At 51.6% G+C, this 23,263-nt stretch overlaps 1 protein-coding gene and 1 long non-coding RNA gene across 4 annotated transcripts in view; both read left to right on the top strand.

The window, feature by feature from the left end:
• The first annotated feature begins 766 nt into the window (after positions 1–766).
• LOC104860699 lies at positions 767–5,174 on the top strand. Of its 3 annotated transcripts, XR_779770.3 has the most exons (4): positions 767–955; positions 2,111–2,176; positions 2,449–2,535; positions 2,902–5,174. It is a non-coding gene; the product is annotated as an uncharacterized LOC104860699 (long non-coding RNA). The 3 variants fall into 3 exon arrangements; XR_779769.3 differs by having other exon boundaries at positions 767–2,176; XR_779771.3 differs by having other exon boundaries at positions 767–2,176; positions 2,845–5,174.
• Positions 5,175–6,580: 1,406 nt separating this feature from the next.
• The window catches only part of Capn9 (calpain 9), a 32,405-nt gene continuing 15,722 nt past the window's right edge, over positions 6,581–23,263 (top strand). Inside the window, exons 1-11 of the mRNA XM_010621923.3 lie at positions 6,581–6,793; positions 9,887–9,956; positions 10,846–10,964; positions 12,368–12,501; positions 14,185–14,353; positions 15,188–15,271; positions 17,247–17,332; positions 18,513–18,590; positions 20,669–20,829; positions 21,739–21,896; positions 22,034–22,242. Of these exons, the coding sequence (XP_010620225.1) occupies positions 6,581–6,793; positions 9,887–9,956; positions 10,846–10,964; positions 12,368–12,501; positions 14,185–14,353; positions 15,188–15,271; positions 17,247–17,332; positions 18,513–18,590; positions 20,669–20,829; positions 21,739–21,896; positions 22,034–22,242 (1,481 nt within the window). The remainder of the gene's footprint in view (positions 6,794–9,886; positions 9,957–10,845; positions 10,965–12,367; positions 12,502–14,184; positions 14,354–15,187; positions 15,272–17,246; positions 17,333–18,512; positions 18,591–20,668; positions 20,830–21,738; positions 21,897–22,033; positions 22,243–23,263) is intronic.

The following is a 23,263-nucleotide window of genomic DNA, read 5'->3' as shown; positions in this document are numbered from 1 at the left end:
GGATAACTTATGGGACCAAGCCATTGTTGGATATACTCACTTTTCCCTAAAGACACAATTACATCAACAGAAAGGGGGGGCAGGTACAGCTGCCTCCACAAGCTTGATTAATCTTGTTACTTTCACTTTTAATTTTTTAGATCCACTTATGGAATATAAATATTCACAAAAATAGACCTACAGACATGACCTAGACACTAGCGTTGTCCAAGTCTGTACTAAAAGGTAAATGGCTCAATATAATTAATAATATAGGGACCAGGGTATGCTTATTTTTTCAACAGAAAATAAAAAGATGCTGTGACCATCATCCCAGAATGCACCACCATGGACCAAGATGATAGATTCACTGTAAGCAGCATGATATAATGCCCTGGCTGAGAGCCATGCAAAGACTGCATCTGAGTGACTCCCCTCACCTGCTACAGCTCTGGGACCTGCAAAGATCACCAGACCTGATGTACCTGTTGTTTTCAAACAGAGAAGGGAGAGATGCAGAGGACTGTAATATTGATTATGCCCAAAGTAGGCCATGAAGAGTTAACCCCACAATTGGCTTGTTTATAGAAGTGAGTCTGGTCAAAGCCTATGTGCTGTGGTCAGAGTAACTCGCACCCAAATTCTGTTCCCACAACTAAAACTTTCAGACCAGGACCATGTTCTAATTATGGTCATATATTTTGTCTATTTTGTTCCTAGTTTGAGAATGCTTTGTCTTGTCCTTTATGAGTCTTGTTTACATTGATTTCCATAGAAACCACATTTTTGCCCCAGTCGATTGCCAATAAAAGTCAGTGCCTGGGACTGTCCGTTGCACCGGCATTGGTCGCCCTGGCACTCTGCTTTCTTTCTCTTACTTCTGTCTCAGTGTATTCTTTTCTCAGGCCTGCCCTGCACACTGAACAGGTGGGGACTGGAGCCTGACTACAGGAGTCTCCAACAGAAAAATATTCCTGTGAGTATATATACCACACTTTCCCTCTCTATTCATCTGCTGATGGACACCTAGGTTGGTTCCATATATCAGATATTGTGAATAGTGCTGCCACAAACCTAAGAGTATAGATGCCTTCTCAACATATCCTTTCATTCCCTTTGGCTAAGTACCCAGGTGTAGACTTGGGTCAGACAGTTGTATTTTCAATTTTTTGAGGAAATTCCAGACTGTTTTCTATAACAACTGTACATCAAAGCACAACATGTGGTCTACATAGATGATCTATCTACATGATGGCTATTATTCAGCACAGAAAAGGAAGGTGATTCTGACACATGCTGTGTCATGAGGACAGGAACTAAGTGAAACAAACCATCATAAAAGCACAAATACTGCATAATTCTACATATGTGAGGTGTCTGGAATAGTCACGTTCATAGACAGAACTAGAGTACAGGTTACCAGGAGGTAGGAGGGGAGGAAAATGGGGAGTTAATGTTTAATAAGTACAGAGTTTCTGTTTGGGATGATGAAAAAGTTCTGGAAATGGATAATAGTGATGATTATGCAACATTGTGAATGTACTTTATTGTCATTGAACTGCGCACTTAAAATCATTAAAATATCACATTTCATTATGTATATTTTGCCACAATAAAAAAGAATCATAAAGGAAGAAAGGAAGGGAGGAAGCAGAAAGGGAGGAAGGAAGTCCCAAACTACAGTCTGGTGCCCAGTCTGCTCACCTAAGCCACTGTTATTTCTATAAGCTCTGTTACTTCCGAGATGGCTCCCCCAGTGGATGGCAGCAGAGCTAGGCTAATTGCATTGAAAAGGCAAAGCCCACCAGTTCCTCCACTCGCCCTAAACCTGAGGCACTGCCAGGCCCAGCGCCCCTGCCCTGCCCTTTGGCCTCCCCACTCCTTCCCTCCTGGACTCAGCTGGAGCCTCGTGGGCCAAAAGCCTCTTGCCAGCACCTCCCCCAGCCCCAGTAGTACCAACCCCTCATGTATGCTGCCAGGACAAATATTAGTTAAGTCTTAATTCTCCCTGTTGAAAATGGGGGAAGAGATCCCCATGCCCTGCTTTTCCCAGAGCTTTGACCCTGGAAAGTTGGCCATTGTATTATATCTCCTTTCCATGAAATGTGTCTAAAATCTTTCTGAGTACTAGGGAGAACTTTGCCAGCTAAAGGACCAGGGACGTCCTTCTCGGGGACCTGGAACCTCTCTAGGAAAGGTAGGCATAGCCCCTTCCTCCCAGGAGCAGAAGCCTGACCTCAGGTACACACCTGACTCAGGTGGCAAAACTGCCTCCTGATGTGATGTAGAGTCCGCCTTTCTGGGGATGAGGTGATCTGCTGGCACATGGGGTGGAGGTGGCGCAAGCTGCCTGACGGTGGCATTGCTGAGCCCTCTCGGGGGAAGCCCTGGACTGTTGCTGTATGAACTTGCTGGAGAGCACACAGACTTGCCCGGCATGGTGGACACAGTTCCTTCCTGTCCCCACAGACTCCTAGCCGACCCCTGTGATATGCATTGTGTTCTGGTTCGGTGTCCACTCAAGAATTAGAGCATTCCCTTCTCCACTACCTTTCGGTGAGCATTTGTGGGTTGGGAGAGTCTGCCTTTCATTCTGCTCCTAACAGTGCCCCTTAACTGTTGACCTGGGCACCTGGCCCCGGCCCACTGTCCTCGTCTCTCCTGCCCTTCATTTGGTGGTGTATCCCACCATAGTGCGTGCTGTGTCCGTGGCTCCATGCTCCCTCCAAGGACTACCCTCCCACGGGCCGCCCCTGACAGTTGAGGAAAGCCCGGTTTGGCTGCGTGCGGCTGTCACACCACACGGTGCCACCTTCTCCCTGACCTCTATCACACTGATCTCGTTTCTGTCCCCTGACACCGAAGCCCAGCCCTACACAGGGCAAGATGCTGCTATTCCCATGACCCTGTATCTTCGTGCAGTGGCTCCGCGCACCCACGTTCATCCTGAGAAGACTCCGGGACACCCCAGAGCAGTGACCCCACCCACCTCACCACATTCTGCACACCACTCTGCTTCTCCATAATGACCGTCAGCAGACAAAACTATCCTGCTCCTTGTGCCGCTGGGAGACTCTGGAGAGCATTTGGTTACAAGAACCATCTACTCATTGAGCCATCTGCTTGCGCGTACCCACACCGCAAAGGCGGTCTCATTTGCTACCATTCTTTAAGTCACACCAAAATGTCTTCATTGCTTACGGAAAGCTTTTAAGGGACTGGATCCCCTCCAGAGAACCTGGCAGTGAAGTTGAGATGAAGAGAAGTCACAGGATCTTGCATTTTTTACAAACCAGCTCCCACGGCTGGTCAGATAGGCAAACCAGGGCATGGTGAGGACCGGGCTTCACCTGGGCTGGCCTCGCATCACCGCTCCCTGAGCTCCCTTCCACCTTCAGATCACATCACAGGCCACTCAGGGACGACCACCCGTGCTCAGGCTGAGGGACTGGGCCCCTCGGCAGTTAAGGCCTGCTCCCAAATGCACAGAAGCTCAAGACCCTTCTCCACAGCTCCCTCGTGTGGTCGCATGTTTCCTGTTTCTCTTTTACAGTCCTCTCATCCCGGGTTCCTGGACAGCATTTGTTTGATATAAACCCTTCTGTTCAGTTTACAGTGATCAAAGGCGGACGTAGTTCAAACATGGATCAGTGGATACAGGGGGGAAACATTATATCCATAGACGGGTATACTACTCAGCCAAAGAGGAAGGAAACACCAACAGGACTCCTTGGATGAACCTTGGGGACACTGTGCTGAGGGAAATAGCTAGGGTAGACATGTTCATAGGGAGAGAAAGTAGGATGGGCTGCCAGGGGCTGGGTAGGGAGTGGAGAGTTAGTGTGTGTCCTGGCAGAGTTTCAGTTGGGAAACATGGAAAAGTTCTGGAGATGAGTGGTGATGACGACTTCAAAGCATTGTGCAGGTATTGGATGCCACAGCCCTGGACACTTAGGAACACTCCCTGGGTGTCAACGGGGGATTCTTTCCCCAGCCCAAATCCAAGGATGCTCCAGTCTCTTATTTAAAATGGCACAGTATTGCATGGAACCTGCGTATGACCTCCAGTATAGATTTATGTCTGTCTCTTTTCTGTCTATCTGCTTCTTAGTGATGGAGATCGATCCCAAGGCCTGGCACAAGCTGGGCAAGATTTTTACCACTAAGCTACACCCTTAGCCCTTCCCGTGGACTTTAAATCATCCCTAGATTGTTTATAATACCTAATGAAATGTAAATGCTATGTAAGTAGCCATTACATTGTGCTCTAAAGAAAAACGTGAGAACACATTTAGCACAAAGTTTTTCCGTAAATATTTTCCATCCAGGATTGCTGGAAACCTTGGATGCAGAGGGCCAACTATAAATATATAAATATGTGATCACTGTGTTCAGGTCAAGACTACTTCTGCTGAAGGACCAGATTTGTCTCCAGTAAACACAGCTGGCTGCTCCTGCTCATAATGACAGGAGCGGAATGGTGGAAGGAAAGGGTCCTTGGGGCTTCCTCTCCTGCAGCTGCTCCAGGGCTGCTGCCACCCCTGGGGGAGCACTTCCACACAGCACCAGGCCCAGGACTTGCTGAGGTTCTTCTTCCACCCTGACTGGAGGGCACTGTGTTTCTCCTTCCTTCCCCCAGCCCAAGTGTTAGCTCAAGTGGGCTCAAAACTTCTCCTCAGAGTCTCAGACTACATGATTTCCAAGTCATGCTTAGTATTTTTGCATTTTAATTTTACCATCACTATGAAAACGAGTAAAGTATTTTTTAAAAAGCTGGACATACAAGTTTGTAAAGTCACAGTGGGGATCTTGCTCCTCCTGCACCCCAAACCAACTCCACTTGCAGGACTTGCCAGCCTGTGAACCATGGGCTACACATATGGTTGTCCCTCAAGACCTCCTGCCACCCTCTTCTCCCTGGGCGACCCCTGGGAGATTGATATAAGGACAGCTCGCAGGCCCCCTGGCTTCCGTGGGCTCTGCTTCCCACCCTGCCCTCTGCCGTGGCCTCAAGGTGAGCCATCCCCCGCTGCAGATCCCAGCTGCCCCTGTCTGGAACTGTTCCCTTCCTGTCACCTCAGCCCAGAAGGTTCCAGGGATCCTGTTCCAAGCCTAGATGATGAAGCAACTGTGATTTTTTTTCAGCTTTAATTGAGTTTATTGGTACATTTTAGGGATACAGTACAGTTACATTCATTGTTGGGATCTTGTACCTCTACATGACAAGTCTTGATTCTCATTTTTTTCCCCTTACCCCTGCGCTACTGTGATTTTTAATGCCTGCATCTTCGTGAATACAGTGGATGTCTCCTATCCATTTCAGTTGCCTTCATCAAGCAATCAACGCCAAGAGTACGTCTTAGGTACTTCCTTCTTTATATTCTTGGGATATAAAATACCCAACACCTGAAACTTAAAGGAGAAAGGTTGATTCCAGGAGGCTGCACCCTCATGACCTAATCACTTCCCAAAGTCACCACTTCCTAATACTCTGATCTTGGGGACTGATATTTCAAAGTATGAATTCTGAGGGGGACAGGAGCTTTCATACCACAGTAGAGTTAACCAGTGTCTCCAATCCCACTGCCCATACCTTCCCTGAAAATGGTATGTGGGATCCCTGAGACAGGAAGTGTGTTAGAGCAAGTGACCACGGCTGGGAATTGTGAAGTTACACAAAATCTATGTCAGGCTTATCTGAACCCATTGACCGCAGGCCAGCTCCACAGCCGGCTGTGTCTGTCACAGACTCACTGAGATCATGCTGAAGTGCGCGGAGCCCTGGAGCTCCACATGGCAGAATGCTGTCAGGCTGCTTACATCCTCTGGCAATGCAAGATCCCGCTGTGGACTTCTGAGCAAAGGAACATTGTGAGAGTGAGGTCTGGAGAAGAGTTGTCTTGTGCTCTGAGCTTGCTCTCTATCTCAGGGTCACACTGCATAAAAGCCAGCCCCACCTGCACTGGAGAGAAGGTTTGCCTGGGACTTAGCCCTTGTCTTTATCCATGCGGCTTCTATAGCTGCAGTGACAGCCGAGGTAACCAGCTGCAGCCCACAGCCCACTAGGTGTCTACATCTGGCTGTTAGGAAAAGGTTCCCACCCCTGCTAGAATTCCAAATGCGATCGCCAGCTCTGAATGCCTATGATGTGCCACCACGATCCACCTTCCCACTGCAAAACTCTGCCTGTCTCTGATGTGGTGGCTATGACTGCAGACCATGCTGCACTGCAGCCACCTCCCAGGCCAGTCTGATCTCTTACCCTGTTTTCCTTCCTGTGATCCTTCTCTCCCTCTGCCCTCTTTCCTTCTTGCAATCTTCTCCCTCTGTGTCTCCCTGTGCATTAAGCAGAGTTGCTGCCTCTGCCAGTCCTGGTCATTTGCCAGAGCTGCCCCCAGCTCTCCAGAGCCCTAATCGGGCAGAGGACTCTCCCTATTTGCCATCAGGGCAGGCCCCCTCTTAGTCTAACAGGGACACACCCTGCAAACAAGTAGAGGTGAGGTCACTCAGCCAGGGCCACTGAGAACCTCTTCTGACCAGCACATACATCTTACCTCTTCCCCTCCTTTCCCTCTACCACCAACAGCCCCTGGGAGCAGCCATGCCTTACCTGTACCCAGCTCCAGGGCCCCAGGCACACCCCGTCCCCCAGGATGCCCGGACTACCCACTCCTCAGGCCAGAGCTTTGAGCAGTTGAGGCAGGGCTGTCTGCAGGCTGGCACCCTGTTTGAGGACCCAGACTTCCCTGCCTGTGATGCCTCCCTGTTCTTCAGCGAGAGGCCCCAGGTTCCCTTCGTGTGGAAACGGCCAGGGGTGAGTGGGTGAGGAGGGTGGGGTGCAGGCTCGGCATTTGGTAGAAGGTGGAAAGTTCTGGGGAGGAGGGGAGGAGGGCACCGGAATGACTGCATGCACCTCCGCTGTGGCAGTTCTGCACCCACTGTGAAGGCTTTGCAGTGTGTGTGGGGAGGGGGCTTTCACCTATGGGCGCCACCACACTGGGAGTCCAGGGTGTCTGGTTTCACTCCCTCACTGGCAGCTCCTTGCCTCCCACCAAGGTTGGGGACCTAGACAGTGGGACTTACCTGCATGTAGGGAGCAGGAACAAAGCTTTGTCCAAAAAGACAAATTTCAAGCAATGCGTGGCGCCAGAATCCAAGGGCAAGCATGCACAGAGGCGAGGGAGAGGTTTGGAATGAGTGAGGTTCCAAGGTGAGGCCCCTGCCTGCCTTGCGGCTCCAGCACCCTTGCTGAGCTCAACATTGTGGCAGAACAAGGCACTGACTCCTACTGTAACCGGTCAGCAGAGGGTGTTTGGGCTTCATTAGTTCAGAAATCAATTAGGAACAGCTCCATGAGTGACTCAAGGCCCTGAGCGTGTGAGATCCCAGGCCCCATGGTGTCAAACTTGCCCCCAGCTCCCAGCCACCGCCAGCTTCTCAGCAGCCAAGGCTCAGAGCACCCTCGGAGGCTTTCTGGAGCAGCTGCAGCAACTTGCAAAGCCTCTCTGGGCTTTTCCACTGGTCTCTGCCTCTGGGCTCCAGGGCCCCTCAGGACTGGATGCCCTCCTCTGACCCAGGGCTGTGAAGAGCTGCTTACGTAGAGCAGCAGTGGGCCATGCAAGCAGTTTGTGCCTTTGAGCAACAGCTTGAGGACTTTCCCAGCAGCGGGGACAGTGACAGGATGGGGTCATCTGGGATAGGTCCAAGGTTCATGTTCATGGCAGCACAGTCAGTTAGCCTGTGGAGGCCCACGACGTGGAGGGAGGTAGAGGGGTGGACCCTAGGAAAGTGGCAGTTGGATCCCTTCCCCTTCTGGCTGTTGCTGAGGAGGGATGATGGCCTTGGTTCCTGAGTCCTCCCTGTGTCTTCAAGGTGGGTGCTCCTGCTCCTCCACAGCCTGCCCGCAGTGTCAGGCTCACTGGTGGACTGGCCCCTGCCTCGTGGGACCTTTTACTACCCGACAGCCCAGGCTTCTGCAGCTAGCAACCTTCTCTTCAGACCTCAGGGGGCCCAGGACATTCTGAAGAGCACAGCTTCAAAGGATATACTATGGTCCCATGAAGGCCTCAGCCCAACTCAGGTTGGCCTTTCAAAGTTGTCCCAAGTTGGAGTGACACGACTTCTGTGTTTGCGGTCCCATTAATTGGTCCTGGCGTGTGGTACCCTGCTGGTCTCTGGGCTTGTGGTCTTAGCCAGGAGCAAGTGTTTCCAGAAATAAGGGCAAGCCTCCTTTGGAAAGAGAGTCCACACAGCCAGCACAGAGCCTCAACTTTCTCTTCCATAAAGTGGGACAATGATTCCACTCACTTCCGGGGCCACTAGGAAGACGGTGTTACTAGAGCTGAGCACTGAGTCAGGAGTCTGGCAGCAGCCAGAGGGTCGCCATCGTCACTTTGGCAACGTGTGTGATTAACACTTCCCCTCCCTGCCCTGGGGACCCACCTCCCACCTCCACTGCCATCACCACTGCCAGGTATGGTGAACCCTTCAGGCCTGCAACAGGGCCATGGAGACCCACCAAGCCCTCCAGGTCTCCGGAGTCCAGGCCTCAGCCTCGGAGACTCCATCTGTGTTTTATGTCTTCCAAGGAGGTCCTGACCATAGGTCAAGCCATAAAACACAGTCTCTCCAAGTGCCCTGTGCACACCCCAACCCTCTGCCTCTCCCTATCCCTGCCTCAGTCCCTTGGTGCCAGTCCTCTGTGCTCTGCCCATCCTGCGGGCTCATTTTCAGAACCACTTCTGCCCTTGTACCCTTGGTCTGTCTGCTCCTTGGTCCTGGAAATGCAGCTTGTCTGTCTCCTGGCCAGGGGGCATTGTATTCTGTCTTGGAGGCATCTGGAAAGCAAGAGGCAAGGTACTGGGGGGGCCTTGGATGTCCCTTTGCAGCGCGGAGGAGCATCACCTTGTATGGGGGGTGCGGTGGCTGAATGGAAGTCTTCTCCAGAAGGCCCATGGCTGGAATGTGCCCGAGTTTCTGCTGGGCAGGTACCCAGTATATCTCAGCAGGAAGTACCCAGCCACCCAGTGGGGCATGGGCAGGTGGCCCCCAGCACCACCTTCTTGTCAAACACAGCTGAGCTCGGCGGAGCAGGAACACAGAACCAAGTTACTTCACAGAACCTGGGGAGGCGAGGTGTGAGTGGGTGCAGTTCCCAGCTCAATCTGGAAAGGATCAGACAAGGAGGGGACAGCAGCATGCCCAGCGCAGATTCAGGAGGGTCACATCTGCAGTCAGGGACACGGAGGAGCTACCTTTGCTGCTTATCCTGTGCACTGGAGATTAGGGTCACTTAATGAAAAGTCTCCAAGGGAGTCTCCTGGAGCTGAGGGTGGGAATGCAGGGATGTGCAAGGCCTCATGGAAAGGGCCTGGCATCGGGATGTCATGCTTCTGCCAGGCCTGGACTTCTGGCACATCCAGTAGCCCAGCTCTTCCAGAAGCTCTCCTGCTGGGTTTATGTAAATGTTTTAGAAACATTTAGAAAATGGATTCACTTTGAGACCAGATGTGCCCTGCACTGCTACTATGTGCAAGGAATGTGTTGTCAGCTTTCCAGCACAGTAACAAAATACCAAGAAAAGCCACTGAGAGGAGGAAAGATTTATTTTGGCTCATTGTTTCAGAGTTTTCAATCAGCTGGCTCCATTGCCCTGAGTCAAGGCAGAAGCAATATGGTGTAAGGGTGTGGTAGAGGAAAGCCGCTCATGGCAACCAGGAAGCAGAGAGGAACAGGTCCAGGGGAAGGAGCCAGGGACCAGAAATGGTCCCCACGGTCTTGCCCCACAATCCCCTCCCTTCGACTATGCCCCGCCTTCTGAAGTAATCAAATATGGGGTTCCTCCTCCCTGACACAGGGGAGCACCTACACCCGCCACACTCCAGCAGTGCTCTCACCCTTCCCCCAGGAGATCGTGGAGCACCCGGAATTCATCCATGGGGGGGCCACCAGGACCGACATCTGCCAGGGGGAGCTGGGTAAGTGTGGAGGATGGAGCCGGCTGACAGGGCGACAGAGGGACCTGCTCTGAGCAGCTAGAGCATCAACAGTAGTACCAGGTCCGTGAGAATCAGTCACAGGGCTGGAGGCAGCACAGCCTCAATTCCTGTTCCTCCTCCTCAGTGTGCCACCCTGCTACAGAGCCCGTAGCCCCCAAGAAATGCACACTGCCAGCCTCTGGAGATGCACTTGCCCATGTCCTGGGCTGTCCTGGAGCTCCTAGCATAGCCAGCTTCTGCAGCATGGGCTGGTCACCTGCCGGCACCCTCTTAAGAATGAGGCTCCTTTCCGCTTCCCAACCTTCCCGTGTTATAGATGAGAAAACTGAGGCTGGAGCAACCAAGCCTTGGAGGTAACACACAGGCTTTTAGGGTTCACACAGGGCCAGACTGGCTGCAGAGGGCCTGCTCCTAACTGTCACGCCACCGTGGCTCTTGTGTTCACCCTTCTGCCGTGAGCCCAAGTGTGCCCCATACCAGCTAAATCAGTCCTGTTAGCTCAAGTGCAAAATTGAGCTAGATTTACCTTTATAAGAGGGAGAGAGAGGAGAGAGAGAGAGAGAGAGAGAGATTAATCTGTCTTTGAACTGCAAGTTAATTGAAAGCAAATGGAGCCACCACAGAACTCTTGCTGCCTCTAAACCAACTCTGGGCTGAGAAAGAGACAGCGGCCACAGAAATGTGGCCCTAGGCACGTCCAGGCTGTCTTGCTCCTCTCTTTCTGCCCAGTCCTGCAGACCTGGCCGGAAATCTTCCATTTTTTAAAATGTGGAAAAGATGCGGCTTTCCCCACGTTCCCTTGGCACAATTTTTCCCTGACTACTGAGAATTGGCACTGAGAGAGTGATTTATGGCCTTCCCTCTGCAGGGGACTGCTGGCTGCTGGCCGCCATCGCCTCCCTCACACTCAATGAGAAGGCCCTGGCCAGAGTGGTCCCCCAGAACCAGAGCTTCGGGCCTGGCTATGCAGGAATATTCCACTTCCAGGTAGGGGGCCCTGGCCCAGTGGGTCTGCCTCTTTGGGGCCCTACAGGATGCTGATGCCCCCTCTGCACTGCAAGGAACTCTGGGAGGAATGTAGCAGCATGTGTGTGTGCACCACCATGCCGAACCACACAGAAACCACGGGGAACCACTGTGCTGAGCCACGTGGAAAGCATGCTCTGTCCTGCAGTAACACCCCAGGCGTCAGAGCAGCATTCGGGCATGCTCGGGGGATCCTCGGGCATTTGGCAGCCTTGGAAGCGGCACGACTCAGCCCCAGAAATTGCTTCCCAGTGAGGGAGAGAACCCAACCTAAGGTCATACAACTGTAGGGAGTCAAAGCACCTCGAGCCTAAGAGCTGTCTCTGGTGTCCTTCGAGGCTCCACTATACCGCCTCCGGCAGGTATAGGCCAGCTTCACCAGTCTGTCCACTGTCCCTCCTCAGCCCCCTCCCTCAGCTCCTCCTCTGTCCCTGGGCCACAGTGGAGACAAAGAGACAGAAGAGCTGGTCTGTCACCTGTAGCCCTCAAGCTCTCTCCGCAGGGGGCCAGCACCAAGCTCCCTGCCTAGTCTCTGCCACTGCAGGAGGCCTGGGGTTCGGGCCTGGACAAAGGACCTCCCTACGTACCAGGCTGCTGAGTCCCCCTGGGCCGAGCCACAGCGTGGAAAGGCTCAGATTGGCTCCCAAGGCCACTGCACCTGGCTGCCACTCTGACCTTCTCCTGACAACCTCAGGATCTGGCCGGCCAATTGTGGGGAGGGAACAGGGAGGAGGTAGGTCCCTGAGGGATAAAGGGACACATGGAGAGATGACACACAGGCCTTGGCTCCCTCTACTTCCCCCTTCCTCCCTACAGATACACGCTAGCACACACGCTCACACACCTAATACATGAGTGGACACAATATGCACACCAGCATACACCCATGCTAATAATGCTGCCTCCACATCTCCACCCCTGGTACTCAGGAAATCCAAGTCAGCCTTGAGCTCCACCTATTGGCCAAGAGGGCACTGAAGGCCGAGGAAACCCTAAGGAGCTGAACCCTAAAACTGAGTGGAGAGAACACAGGACTGGGCCAGCAAGAGCAGACCCAAACCCCACAACACCACCTCTCCTCTCCTGCCCAAGATTTTGTTGTGGGAGAGAAACATGGTTCAGAGCATTGCAGTGCCTGCATGTGACTCCCATCCTGCACCTGCTCCATTTCCGAAGGGAAACTGGGTCTAGGAGCTGATGTCCTTGGAGGACGGGGCTCGTATGTGGTCTCGTGGACAAAGCCCACCTTATGGGATTCCTTCCAGATGCTAAGGGCAGTTTGTTGGGAGGGAAGAGCAGCGGGATGACACTCCCAGGGGCCCACTCGCCCGGACTCACCCTCCCCAAATGCCTCCCTGGCCTAGTTCTGGCAGCACAGTGAGTGGCTGGACGTGGTGATCGATGACCGCCTGCCCACCTTCAAGGACCGCCTGGTCTTCCTGCACTCAGCAGACCACTGTGAGTTCTGGAGCGCTTTGCTGGAGAAAGCCTATGCCAAGTGAGTGCTGGCCCCACAGGCTAATGTGGTTAAAGGGCAGCTCTATGGGGAAAACCAAAGCACGGCCGCAGATGCACAGCAGTTTTCCTGGGTAGATCTGCATATCCTTGGGCAAAGGGACCACAAGTATCTCCATTGTGTTCCTGAGGCACCAATCTGGCCTTGGGAAGAGCTGTGGAAGGAGAGAGGGGAGGGGAGAGTCTGGCTCTGCCTACAGCTCCCGGTTATTCAGGCTGCCTGCCAGACAGTGTCACATGGGTATAGAGACATCAACTCCCCCTTGCCTATGCTGCTTTCCTTCTTAAAAAAAAAAACAGTTGTACAATATGAATGACACAAATTTACCAATTCATTCATTCAGTTATTAGAAATTCTGAGGACTGAACCTAGGATCTCCACACTAAGCTACAACCCCACCTCTTTTTAAATTTTTTTTTTTTTTTATTTCAAGACAGAGTCTTGCTAAATCACTAAGTTACCCCGCCTGGGCTTGAAGTTTCAATCCTCCTGCCTCAGCCTCCAGAGTACTGGGATCACAGGTGTGCACCACCACACTCAGCTTCTTTTCATCCATTTTAAGTGTACAGCTCAGCAGCATTGACACATTCACACTATTGTGCAACCGTCACACACAACTCTTGCAGAACTGCAGCCCTGTGCCCGCTAGACCGTGCCTCTGTGCCATTTCCAGCTCCTGGCAGGACGGTTCTACTTTCTGTCTCTATGGTCTGACCACCCAACAACTTCGTATAAGTGGAATCAAGATACCAAGTCTTAGCCACCAACCAAATGCCCTCAGCTCCCTCAGGCCTACTAGCAGAGAGTGACAAAACAATCTACAGTAAGTCCCTGACTTACGAACATTTGAGGTGAGAATTTTCAGAAATATGAACAGATCTCACACTCAGTTTTTTTTTCAGCTGTAATTGAGTTTATTGGTACATTTTAAGGATACAGTACACACTCAGTTTTTTAATGCTTTACATTGTACTTTTGTGTCAAAGGTGTATAAGACTCATTTTGTCAAACTTATCAAGAAATCCAACTTACAAACATTCTCCTGGAACGGACCTGGTTTGTAATTCAGGGACTCACTGTATATTGCAAAGATTTGAAATGAACTCAGCAAAGCAGGGGGAATGGGGTGTCAGCCTCAGGCAGAGGTGCAAGGCCTTCAAACATCCAGGCTGGAGAAATCATGCACTTCTCACGCTCCTGTCGACGACGTTGTTCCTCACAGAGGTACCGGCAGATAATCCTGATGGGATTATACCTGGGCCAAGTGAAACATCAGGTCAGTGGATGTCAGGTGGGGTGGTTCTCTTGCCACTGACATTGAAGGTGACAGACAGGAAAACTGAGGGGCTGTGCTGGCCCATGTGGAGACTGAGTTACATTGGAGACACCAGCACAGACTACACTGCACCTGGCGGAAAAAGACGCACAGAGGGGTATGCATGTGATTCTGGGCTTTGCACATGTGCATCCCCTTGCTTTGTCAGTGGAGAGGACTCAGAAGTAACGACAACCCCCCTGGCAGCAGCCACATCTACCAGGCCACCCAAGGAAAGCCCTGTCCTGTACCACCACAACCCAATGCCACCTGCAGGAGCCCGCAGAGCCCCTGCACCCTGCTCCCCTCCCTCCACCCCACTCAGTTATCTCCTCCTTGCCTCCCTGCAGGCTGAATGGAAGCTACGAGGCCCTGAAGGAGGGCAGCACCATTGAGGGCATGGAGGACTTCACCGGTGGTGTGGCTGAGACTTTCCACACCAGAGAGGCACCAAAGGACTTCTACCAGATCCTGGAGAAAGCCCTGAGGCGTGGCTCCCTGCTAGGCTGCTCCATGGATGTGAGTTGCTGGTGGGCTCCCCTTTGGGTGCTGCAGGGACCCTGGAGACTTTAAAGGAGAGCGGGACTCTAATGGGGTTTTATTTCTTCAGGCAAAACATAAGTTTTTGCTTAATATTTTCCTGAAAGATAAGATACTTGCTACCAGATGAAGCACATCTGTCTTCCCTCCATTCCCCTCCCAGATATCCTGCACCTCCCCGACCCCATCTGGTTAGGAAAAAGGGACTGTCATTTATACCTCTGCTCACACAGACAGACACATCCACGTCGCACCCACTGGGAGAAGCTGCCTGAACTTCACCAGAAGGGGTCTTAACATATAGTTTCTGATGAAAATCTAACAGCATTTTTTAAAATTTCTTTATGCATACACTCATAGGTATAATTGTATCTCATCTATGCAAATTTTCTTCTTAGGTTAACCTTGGGGATCTATTTTTGCTGATGAGCTATCATTTCCTCTTCAAGTTTACATGTGTGGCACAGCCGTGCCCGTGCTGTGTGCCTCCCAGCATCCTCTTGGTTATATGTAATCATGTCTCCTGCCTCCTGCTGTACTATGTGGTGGTGATGGTCAGGTTTTCTTTGGGGAGAGAAGAGTGACTTTCTGTTTGCTGTCCCCATTCTGGAAAAGATGGGAACTAGCTTGTGTCACTGATGAGCATGTTAGTAGTGTCCTGTGTTCCCGATTTACACAGCCCATACGTGTGGCCAGCGCCTTGGAGAGCAGAGGGGATGGTGGCCAGGATGGCTGAGCATGGGCCTGGGGCTGGCTGGGCAGGGAAGGCTCAGCTCAGACAGTGGGCCTGACACCGCTCTTCTCCTGTTCTAGATCAGAAGTGCTGCAGAATCTGAAGCCCGGACACCTTTCGGCCTAATTAAGGGCCACGCCTACACGGTGACTGGAATTGACCAGGTAAGGACAGAACCTCACTGCAGGTGTCAGGGAAGGACAGGACAAAGCCCTCTCACAGGTGCCACGGTTTAAATGACCTTTCAGATTTCACAGAGACTGTCTCCCCTGCAGAGGGTAGTCTGGGACTCGGAACAAAACAGGGATGAGAGGAACCGAGGTGATTCCTCCACAGCACCGTACTTGCTCTGGAGGCATGCAAGCCTGGGCTTTGACTGTTCGGGGGTCTTTTTATTTCGTTCTCTTTTATTCTTTCCTAATTTTGTATAGTTCTAAATTTCTATATTTTCTATATCTTATCTTATATATAATTTGCCTATAATTTTATATGATAAAATGCCATTTATGATAAGAATTTGGCTTGCGTGATTATGGAGGCTGAGAGGCCCCCTATCTGCCATCTGCAGTTTGGCGCCCCAGGAGCGCCCATGCTTAGTTCCAGCCTGAGTCTGAAGCAAGACCTGAGAGCAGAAAAATCAGTGGAGTGAGTCCTGGTCCCAGAGCCTGAGACTGGTGTGCCAGCCCATACAGCTGGCAGAGAGCAGTTCACCCCCTCTGCCTTCTGATCTGCTCAGATCTGTGCAGAGGGGTGTAGCCCACCCACACTGGGAGGGCCTTCTGCTTTGCTCAGTTTGCCAAATTAAATTTTATCTTACCCAGAAACATTTGTGTAGCTACAACCAGAGCGAGATTTATGCAAATATCTGGGCACCTGACCGCCCAGGCAAGGTGACACATGAAACTGACCATCCCAAGTCCCATCCTCTGAAGCCATAGCCCAGGTTGGACTGATCCTGGGCATCCAGACCCCACGAAATATCACCCCACTTTCTAGTGAATAAGTGGCCTGGAGGAGGGTGTCCAAGGGCCATAACTGAAGGGATGCAGGTTCCTAAAGCTGAGGACATGCTGAGTGACAGATTCCAAGGGAGTCCAGGGCAGGAGGGGCGCTCTTTCTTCCTCCTCTCTGCTGCCAGGTCTCAGATGCAGTCAGATTCTCTGGGGCTCTCCAGCACTTCAGCTCTTGTGCTCCTTCCGTCCATCTCTTTCCTGTCCCTGCAGGTCCTGATGCTTGTTCACTTGAGTGGTACACTGTTTTTAGCTCATATCTTCTAAATATTGTTGCAAGTATAGAGATCTCTTGTGCCCGCCCCAATCCTCTTGATCCTGCTTTCTCTCTACCTGCAAGGATCTTGCAAATCCTAGGACGTTTTAGACCAGTGACCTTCCTACACCTCTCAGTCTGCCAAGTTTATGCTACTTGAGTTACTTCTACTCATCAGAACATAATTCATGTCAAGTACATGAGGGTGAAGCCCTCTCACAGATGGTTTCTTGATGAACAGATGCCTTTTTCTTTCAATCTTTCACCTTTAATGTTCTCAGTTACCTCCTCTCTCCTCCTGCCCCTGTGCCCTCAGAGCCTGAGGGCCTGGCTGAATTGTCACTTTGCTAGCTCGAGGGCTGTCAGTGCAGGCACCCTCACATGACCCTGCAGCACAGAGCATGGGATTTGGAAGGTGGAATCTTTGGTTGTAGTTGTGTTTAAATTCTCAGCATGTGAGATTATGCTACCACCACCAACCTGGAGCAGACTGCAGGTCCCCTGAGCACCTCTGGGGACCACTCTGACTATCCTGTGCCACACGCTGAGGTGCCAGGGATTAATATAATTCAGGGGATCCTGCCCTAGAGGAAAAGCTCCTTTTGAAAGTTGACTGATTTCTTGTTAATTACAATATTTCCCAGATGTGGCATAACCATTCCATGATGATTAATATGATGCCACAGGCAATGCAAATGACTGTTTTCAGTAGGAATTTGAAAATTCCAGGGGCTGTTTAAGAACTGATGGGTTTTTGTGTGCCTTCAGTGTGTTTCAGCTGGCCCTGCAGGGAGATGGACCCTGGGCTCACTGAGGAATAGAGCCAAAGCTCCGTGGTCCCTTGGCATTTTCCCTGTTGCTTTTCCATTCTAGGTAAACTTCCGGGGCCAGAAAATTGAGCTCATCAGAGTCCGGAACCCTTGGGGCCAGGTGGAGTGGAATGGGCCGTGGAGCGACAGGTCAGTGGCCAGGCCCCATCTCGTGTGGGTCCCGGGGTACATGGGCCAAGGCTGGCTGCAACTGTGAAAGAAGAGTAGCTCGTCCCCAGCGACCCCAGTCGCAGTCTTTATCCTGGGTCCTGCCCTGCCCTGCCCTGGGGCAGATCTTTGCTTCAGCCCTCAGGCCCTCCTGTGGGCAAACTTGCTTCCCGAGAAAGATTTGAGAGCAGCCCTTTGACTGTCCCCTTGTATTTGTGTGTATGCACGGATGGATACACTCCCGTCTCGGGGGATATTTTATTCCTCCTCGGCGCTGGGAAGGACTCTAGCTCCAGCTCGGAGCAGCCTCAGTAAGCTGTGTGTGGGGTGCGGCAGTGATAAGTGCTTGAGGGAAGGAGAGAATCCCTGAAATACTTCCAAGCAGGTAATTGTGGGGTTCTCTGTGGTGGTCACTGATCACTGGCCAAGGCCCCATGACCGAGCAGAGAAACAGAAGAAGAAGAAAGTCATCCATTGCTGACAGTTAACCGGAGGCCTTTATTTGGCCCCAATTATGAGGGAAGGCCGGCTTCTTTTCCAGTGTGCCCCCGCCACTCCCTTGGAAAGTGGCTCAGTGATTGGCAGTGGGAAGCCATTGTCACTCAGTGAGATTCTCATCCTGCCATCCCCACCCTGGCCTCGGCTTCTGCCTTCTCAGGGCCCAGACGCACTGCTGGAGAGGGACTCAGACCAGACACTGTCAGAGAGGAAAGAGTTGGTCTCCCTCTCCTGGCAGAAACGGAAAGAGCAGAGATTTATGGAAACCAGAGTTAATAGGACTGCCCCCCCCCGTCACAGACGGCAGAGACCCTCGTTTACTGAAAGCAGTGTATAAAAGGAAAACTGACATTTTTGCTTTCTCCTGGAATTCACGTGCATTTTGACCATGAGTCCAGACTGGCCAGAAGTTTCCCTTCCCCTCCCAGCATTCACCTCCTCGCAGTTATCCCTCGAGGATCCACTCAGGAGGCTCACAAGGTCCTGGGAATTGTCTGCGGGCAGCCCTTGGAGATGCTGTCTTGCCTTGGGGCCAGTAGTCTGCCAGCTTGAGTCCCAGGCCACACCCTGGGGCCCAGAGAGGACGGCTGGGTGGGATATTCTCCCCCTGTGTGACACCGGGGGCTCCGCCCCACAGTCAAATTCCAACTCTCTTTGCTCCCAGCTCTCCTGAATGGTGTTCCGTGGACCTTGCTGAACAGAAGCGCCTGTGTCACTCTGCTCTTGATGATGGGGAGTTCTGGTACAGTGCTCTCCCTTCCATTTCTGTACAACTTGTGACTGGCATGAGAAACGGGGGATGTGAGAAGCCCACACCTGTTTCCTGCCTTCTTCCTCTCCTTCCTTTCCTGCATCTCCTTCCTTCCTTTATTTCTTTCTACATAAAATATATTTCTTTCTCACCCCTCATAACCACCCAGGCTGGCAGGAAATTAGATTTCAGTGATGTTTGAAGGACCCTCTCTGGTCTCTTTATGAGTCTCCAGGAGGTCATGCCACCCACAAATCGTCCAGCTTTTCCCTTCTCCCTGGTGTGGCCTCAGCAAGCATTGGGTCAGTCCACCCTTCTCTGCTGTCTAAGTGTGTTCATGCTGCTGGAACAGAACACCATGGGCCTGGGCTTTTAAGCAGCAGAAATGTATTCCTCATAATCCTGAAGGCTGATCTGGTGTCTGGTGAGTCCTGCTTGCTGTGTCTTCACAGATGAAAGGGCCCAGGGATCTCTTTGGGCCCTCCTGAGGTCATTAATCCCACCGTCATGACCCAGCTACTCCAAGGCCCCACCTCCTCAGATCATCACAGATTGCACTGCAGCGTGTGAATTCAGACCATAGCAACAGACCATGCATTTATCACTTTTTTTTTTTTGCCACCAGAGTGGTCTCCAGCTTTCTGAGTGGCCTGGTGCAGGTCATGGCCTCTCCTCTCAGTCAATAAAACACAAGTACCTCACTTCTGGGTCTACTCATGGTCCTGCCTTGGTTCCTCTTCCTCCCCAACCTATTGGCATCAGGCCAACTGCTCAGTGCATAGACCCCTACCCTGATACCTACTCACACCTGTTGCATGACCTCCCTGTGTCCAGACTCGAAAGACCCTCTTTACACTAACAACCTCAGCTTCCCTCATCAGCACCTTTCCCTAGGACTCCAGAGTCAAACACCCTCTACCTGTGCCACATCTCCCCCAAGTGCGCAGTAGACATCTCAGAGGAGCACTCCACCCCATCCCTTGAGCCTCCTCCTGACTACCCCAAGACCCTCCTTCCACATTCTCCCTCCCCACATCCAACCCCTCAGCCGACCCATCAGCAGCTGTAAAAACTGTCTTCAGTTTTTCTCAAATCTGGTTACTGCTCAAATTCCCAGGCTGGACTGAATGACACCCATCCCTCCACTCCCTGCGTAATAAGCTGACTTCCTGCTGACCAGGTCACCTTCTAGTGGCTCCCATTTTCTCAGAGTGAAAGCCACCCCATTCCTCTGGATCTTGTCCCTGACTGATATATAACTAGCCTTGTGGCTTCACTGGCCTTCCTGGTGAGCCCCTTTGCCTAGAGACCTCATTCTCTCTGCACCAAGACCACAGAGAACCTCTCACTCCATCAGCCTGCTTTAGATCATGTGTTAGCTTTTTTGTCACCCTGATCAGATACCCGAGAAGGCAAGTTAAAGTAGAAGAGGTTTACTTTGGCTCACGGTTCAGGGGATTCAGTCCCAGGTCAGCTGGCTCCAAGGCAGGAACATCACAGCAGAAGGCTGATGGAAGGAAGCTGCTCCACCCAGGACCTCCAGGAAACCGAGCAGGGGAAGAGCCCAAGAGGAAGGGGCCAGGGACCAGATACAGCCCCCAAGGTCACACCTCCATGGTACACCAGATACACCCAGAAGTGTGCTTTACTAATCTCCTAGGTGGCTCCCAAGCCAATCAAGTTGGCAAACATGATAAATCTTGATTTTTTTTTTTTTTTTGTACGGGAGATCAAACTCAGTCCCTTGCACTTGTGAGGCAGGCAGTGGAACCACTCAGCCAAATCCCCAGCCAACACAATAAATCTTTATAGGCCTCCACCCGCAATGCCTGCCAGCATCTGTTCTGGTAATACTCACCTTCTCCCCCAACTCGGTTTTCCTCCATAGCCCTTATCACTTCCCATTAAGCTGTACATTTACATTTGTACATCTTTTAAAATCTTCATTTTACCTTTCTGTGACATTTTCTGTCCCCCATCCCATGGGGACAGGAGTTGGATGGCTGACGGAGGGGACACACGGTGGCATAGTATCGTCTCCTGCACACTGACCCTCTGTCTTACTGCAGGATGGCCTTTAAGGATTTCAAGACCCACTTTGACAAAGTGGAGATTTGCAACCTCACACCCGATGCCCTAGAGGAGGACACTCTCCACAGATGGGAGGTGACAGTCCACCAAGGAAGCTGGGTTCGGGGCTCCACAGCTGGGGGCTGCCGGAACTTCCTGGGTAGGTGACTTCCTGTCATTCCTGCTGCCATTCCCAAGTGTCTGGCCCAGCCCAGGACATCAAAGGTCAGGGCCAGGACCCTTGGGGAAGCCCGAATTGTGGAACTGGACTATAGGATTCAGGGATGATCGAGGAAATAAAGCTTTGTAGGCTTAGTAGGAAGTTGATAAGAATTTTGAGGGGGAACTCCACTTGACACTTGGTTTATTTACCTTTGGGATTGTTACCAGTATAGGAAAGAGAAATCACAAGTCATATCTGATTAATTGTCCCACATAATTGAAAAGTGCAGAGGAGAAGTAGCACAGACTTCAGGCATGGTTCTATCAGGGATCTGTCTCTGTTCATTTATCATCTTCTGCTCTGCCTTCTTCCTGCGCTGACTTCTTCCCCAGTCTGGCCTGCTTTGTAAACATGGGACAGCTGCCACCCACACTCAGGCCTTCCTGAACCCTCACCACACCCATAGCAAGAGCTGGTAAGGTCAGCACGCAGAAGTCCTGACTTCCTCCCACTGGAGAGTCCAGTGTTGTCTGGTAAATGCTGCAAGTTGAGTGTCTTTGTTCCAGTTCTGTGTGGCAAAAGCGACTGTCAGAGACCAGAATTCATTCTTGTATCTGGGAGTAAGGTCCAATCTACTCAAATGACTCACAACACAAGCTCGCTTCTTTTTCTTCTGAAATGCCAAGTAAAAAAATAGGACAGAACAGACCTAAGCAAACTAGACCCAGGAAGACGTCTTTTGGAAAGAGGTGGAAATGAGGAGGGGACACTGGAGTGATTACAGCAGGGAGAGAAAAGAATTTTCTCAGGTTGGGAAGACCTAGTGGGATGGGTAGAATGGTGTGTGTGTGTTCTTTATATTTTTAAGGAAGTGACAATAACTCACCCACTTCTTTCCCATGGCAGATACCTTTTGGACCAATCCACAGATAAAGCTATCCCTGATAGAGCAGGATGAGGAGCAGGAAGGGTGCACTCTCCTTGTAGCTCTGATGCAGAAAGATAGGCGGAAACTGAAGAGGCTCGGTGCTGACATGCTGACCATCGGCTACGCCATTTACCAGGTAGGGGCGAATGTGCACTCAAAGTGTGCTCTGAGCTCCCAGGTACTTCATTGCCCCCCTACGACCTACATGCAGTCCCTGACTGTGTCTGAGGAGCCAAGCGCTGGGGCTCCTGGGACATCCTGCTTCCACCACAGAGCCCTGAGGAGCACGGACACCTGAGCAGAGACTTCTTCAGGTACCACGCTTCCCTGGCCAGAAGCAAGACCTTCATCAACCTGAGGGAAGTCTCTGACCGCTTCCGGCTGCCCCCGGGGGAGTACATCCTGATCCCCAGCACCTTTGAGCCCCATCAGGAGGCTGACTTCTGTCTGAGGATCTTTTCAGAGAAGAAGGCCATCACCAGGTGAGGAAAGAGAGTGGACTCCAGAGCCTTCCTCCTGAGCGGTGCACATGCAGGGGCCACCAGGGACTGTGGCCTCTGTGCCCTGTGAAACACAACGTTCAAAAAGCTGCACACGGGGGTCGGGGGTTTGGCTCAGTGGTTCTGCCACCTGCCTTGCAAGCACAAGGGCCTGAGTTCGATCCCCGGTACCCTCCCCGCAGAAAGCTGCACACATATTCTTGTAGCTCTGTTTCTCATCTTCAGGCAAACGGCTAAAGAGTTGCTGGCTCAACTGCTCCCAGAATAATGTCCGTAGGGCTCTTTTTCCAGACCTTGTCACCAGGACACTTCACCAGGAAACTTCTGGGGGTAGGGACACATTGTTTTAGTGACTTTGCTCATCTCTGAGACACAATACCGGACACCCACATCTTTAAAGAGCAGGAGTTTATTTTGACTCACAGTTTCAGAAGTTTCAGTCCATCGTTGGCAGATTCCAAGGCAAAAACAATATGGTACCAGGGCAAAGATGTGGCAGAGGAAAGCTGATCACATCATGGCAGCCCCAAAGCAGAGAAAGAAGGGAGGAGCTTGGAAGAGAAACAGACCTTTCTAAGTCACGCCTCCCTCTGACCTCTTCCAGCCAGGTCCCGCCTCCCATGGCTTCCACGATCCAATCATCCTTCCTCTGCACACGCAAGGGTTTGGGGGGACAATGCAGATCCAAAAGCTCATTTAGGGATGCTAGATTTATGTCCGTGCTTCTGACAACTGCAGGTTTAGCATGCGACGTGTCCTTTCAGCTCCATTACATGAATGCTGTTGGCCTGGACCACTTCACACTCCCCACCCTTGCCCTTCTAACCCTGCTTGCACCAAGAGTCTCACAAAATCGTTCTATATCTTCTTTTCCTTCTCCTCCTCCTCCTTCTCCTCCTTCTCTTTCTTTTCCTTCTTCTTCTTCTTCTTCTTCTTCTTCTTCTTCTTCTTCTTCTTCTTCTTCTTCTTCTTCTTCTTCTTCTTCTTCTTCCTCTTCCTCCTC

This window comes from Fukomys damarensis, unplaced genomic scaffold (assembly GCF_012274545.1).
Source record: "Fukomys damarensis isolate Sample0158 unplaced genomic scaffold, DMR_v1.0_HiC HiC_scaffold_10, whole genome shotgun sequence".
Classification (NCBI taxonomy): domain Eukaryota; kingdom Metazoa; phylum Chordata; class Mammalia; order Rodentia; family Bathyergidae; genus Fukomys; species Fukomys damarensis.
This window is presented reverse-complemented; position numbering and strand designations above follow the sequence as displayed.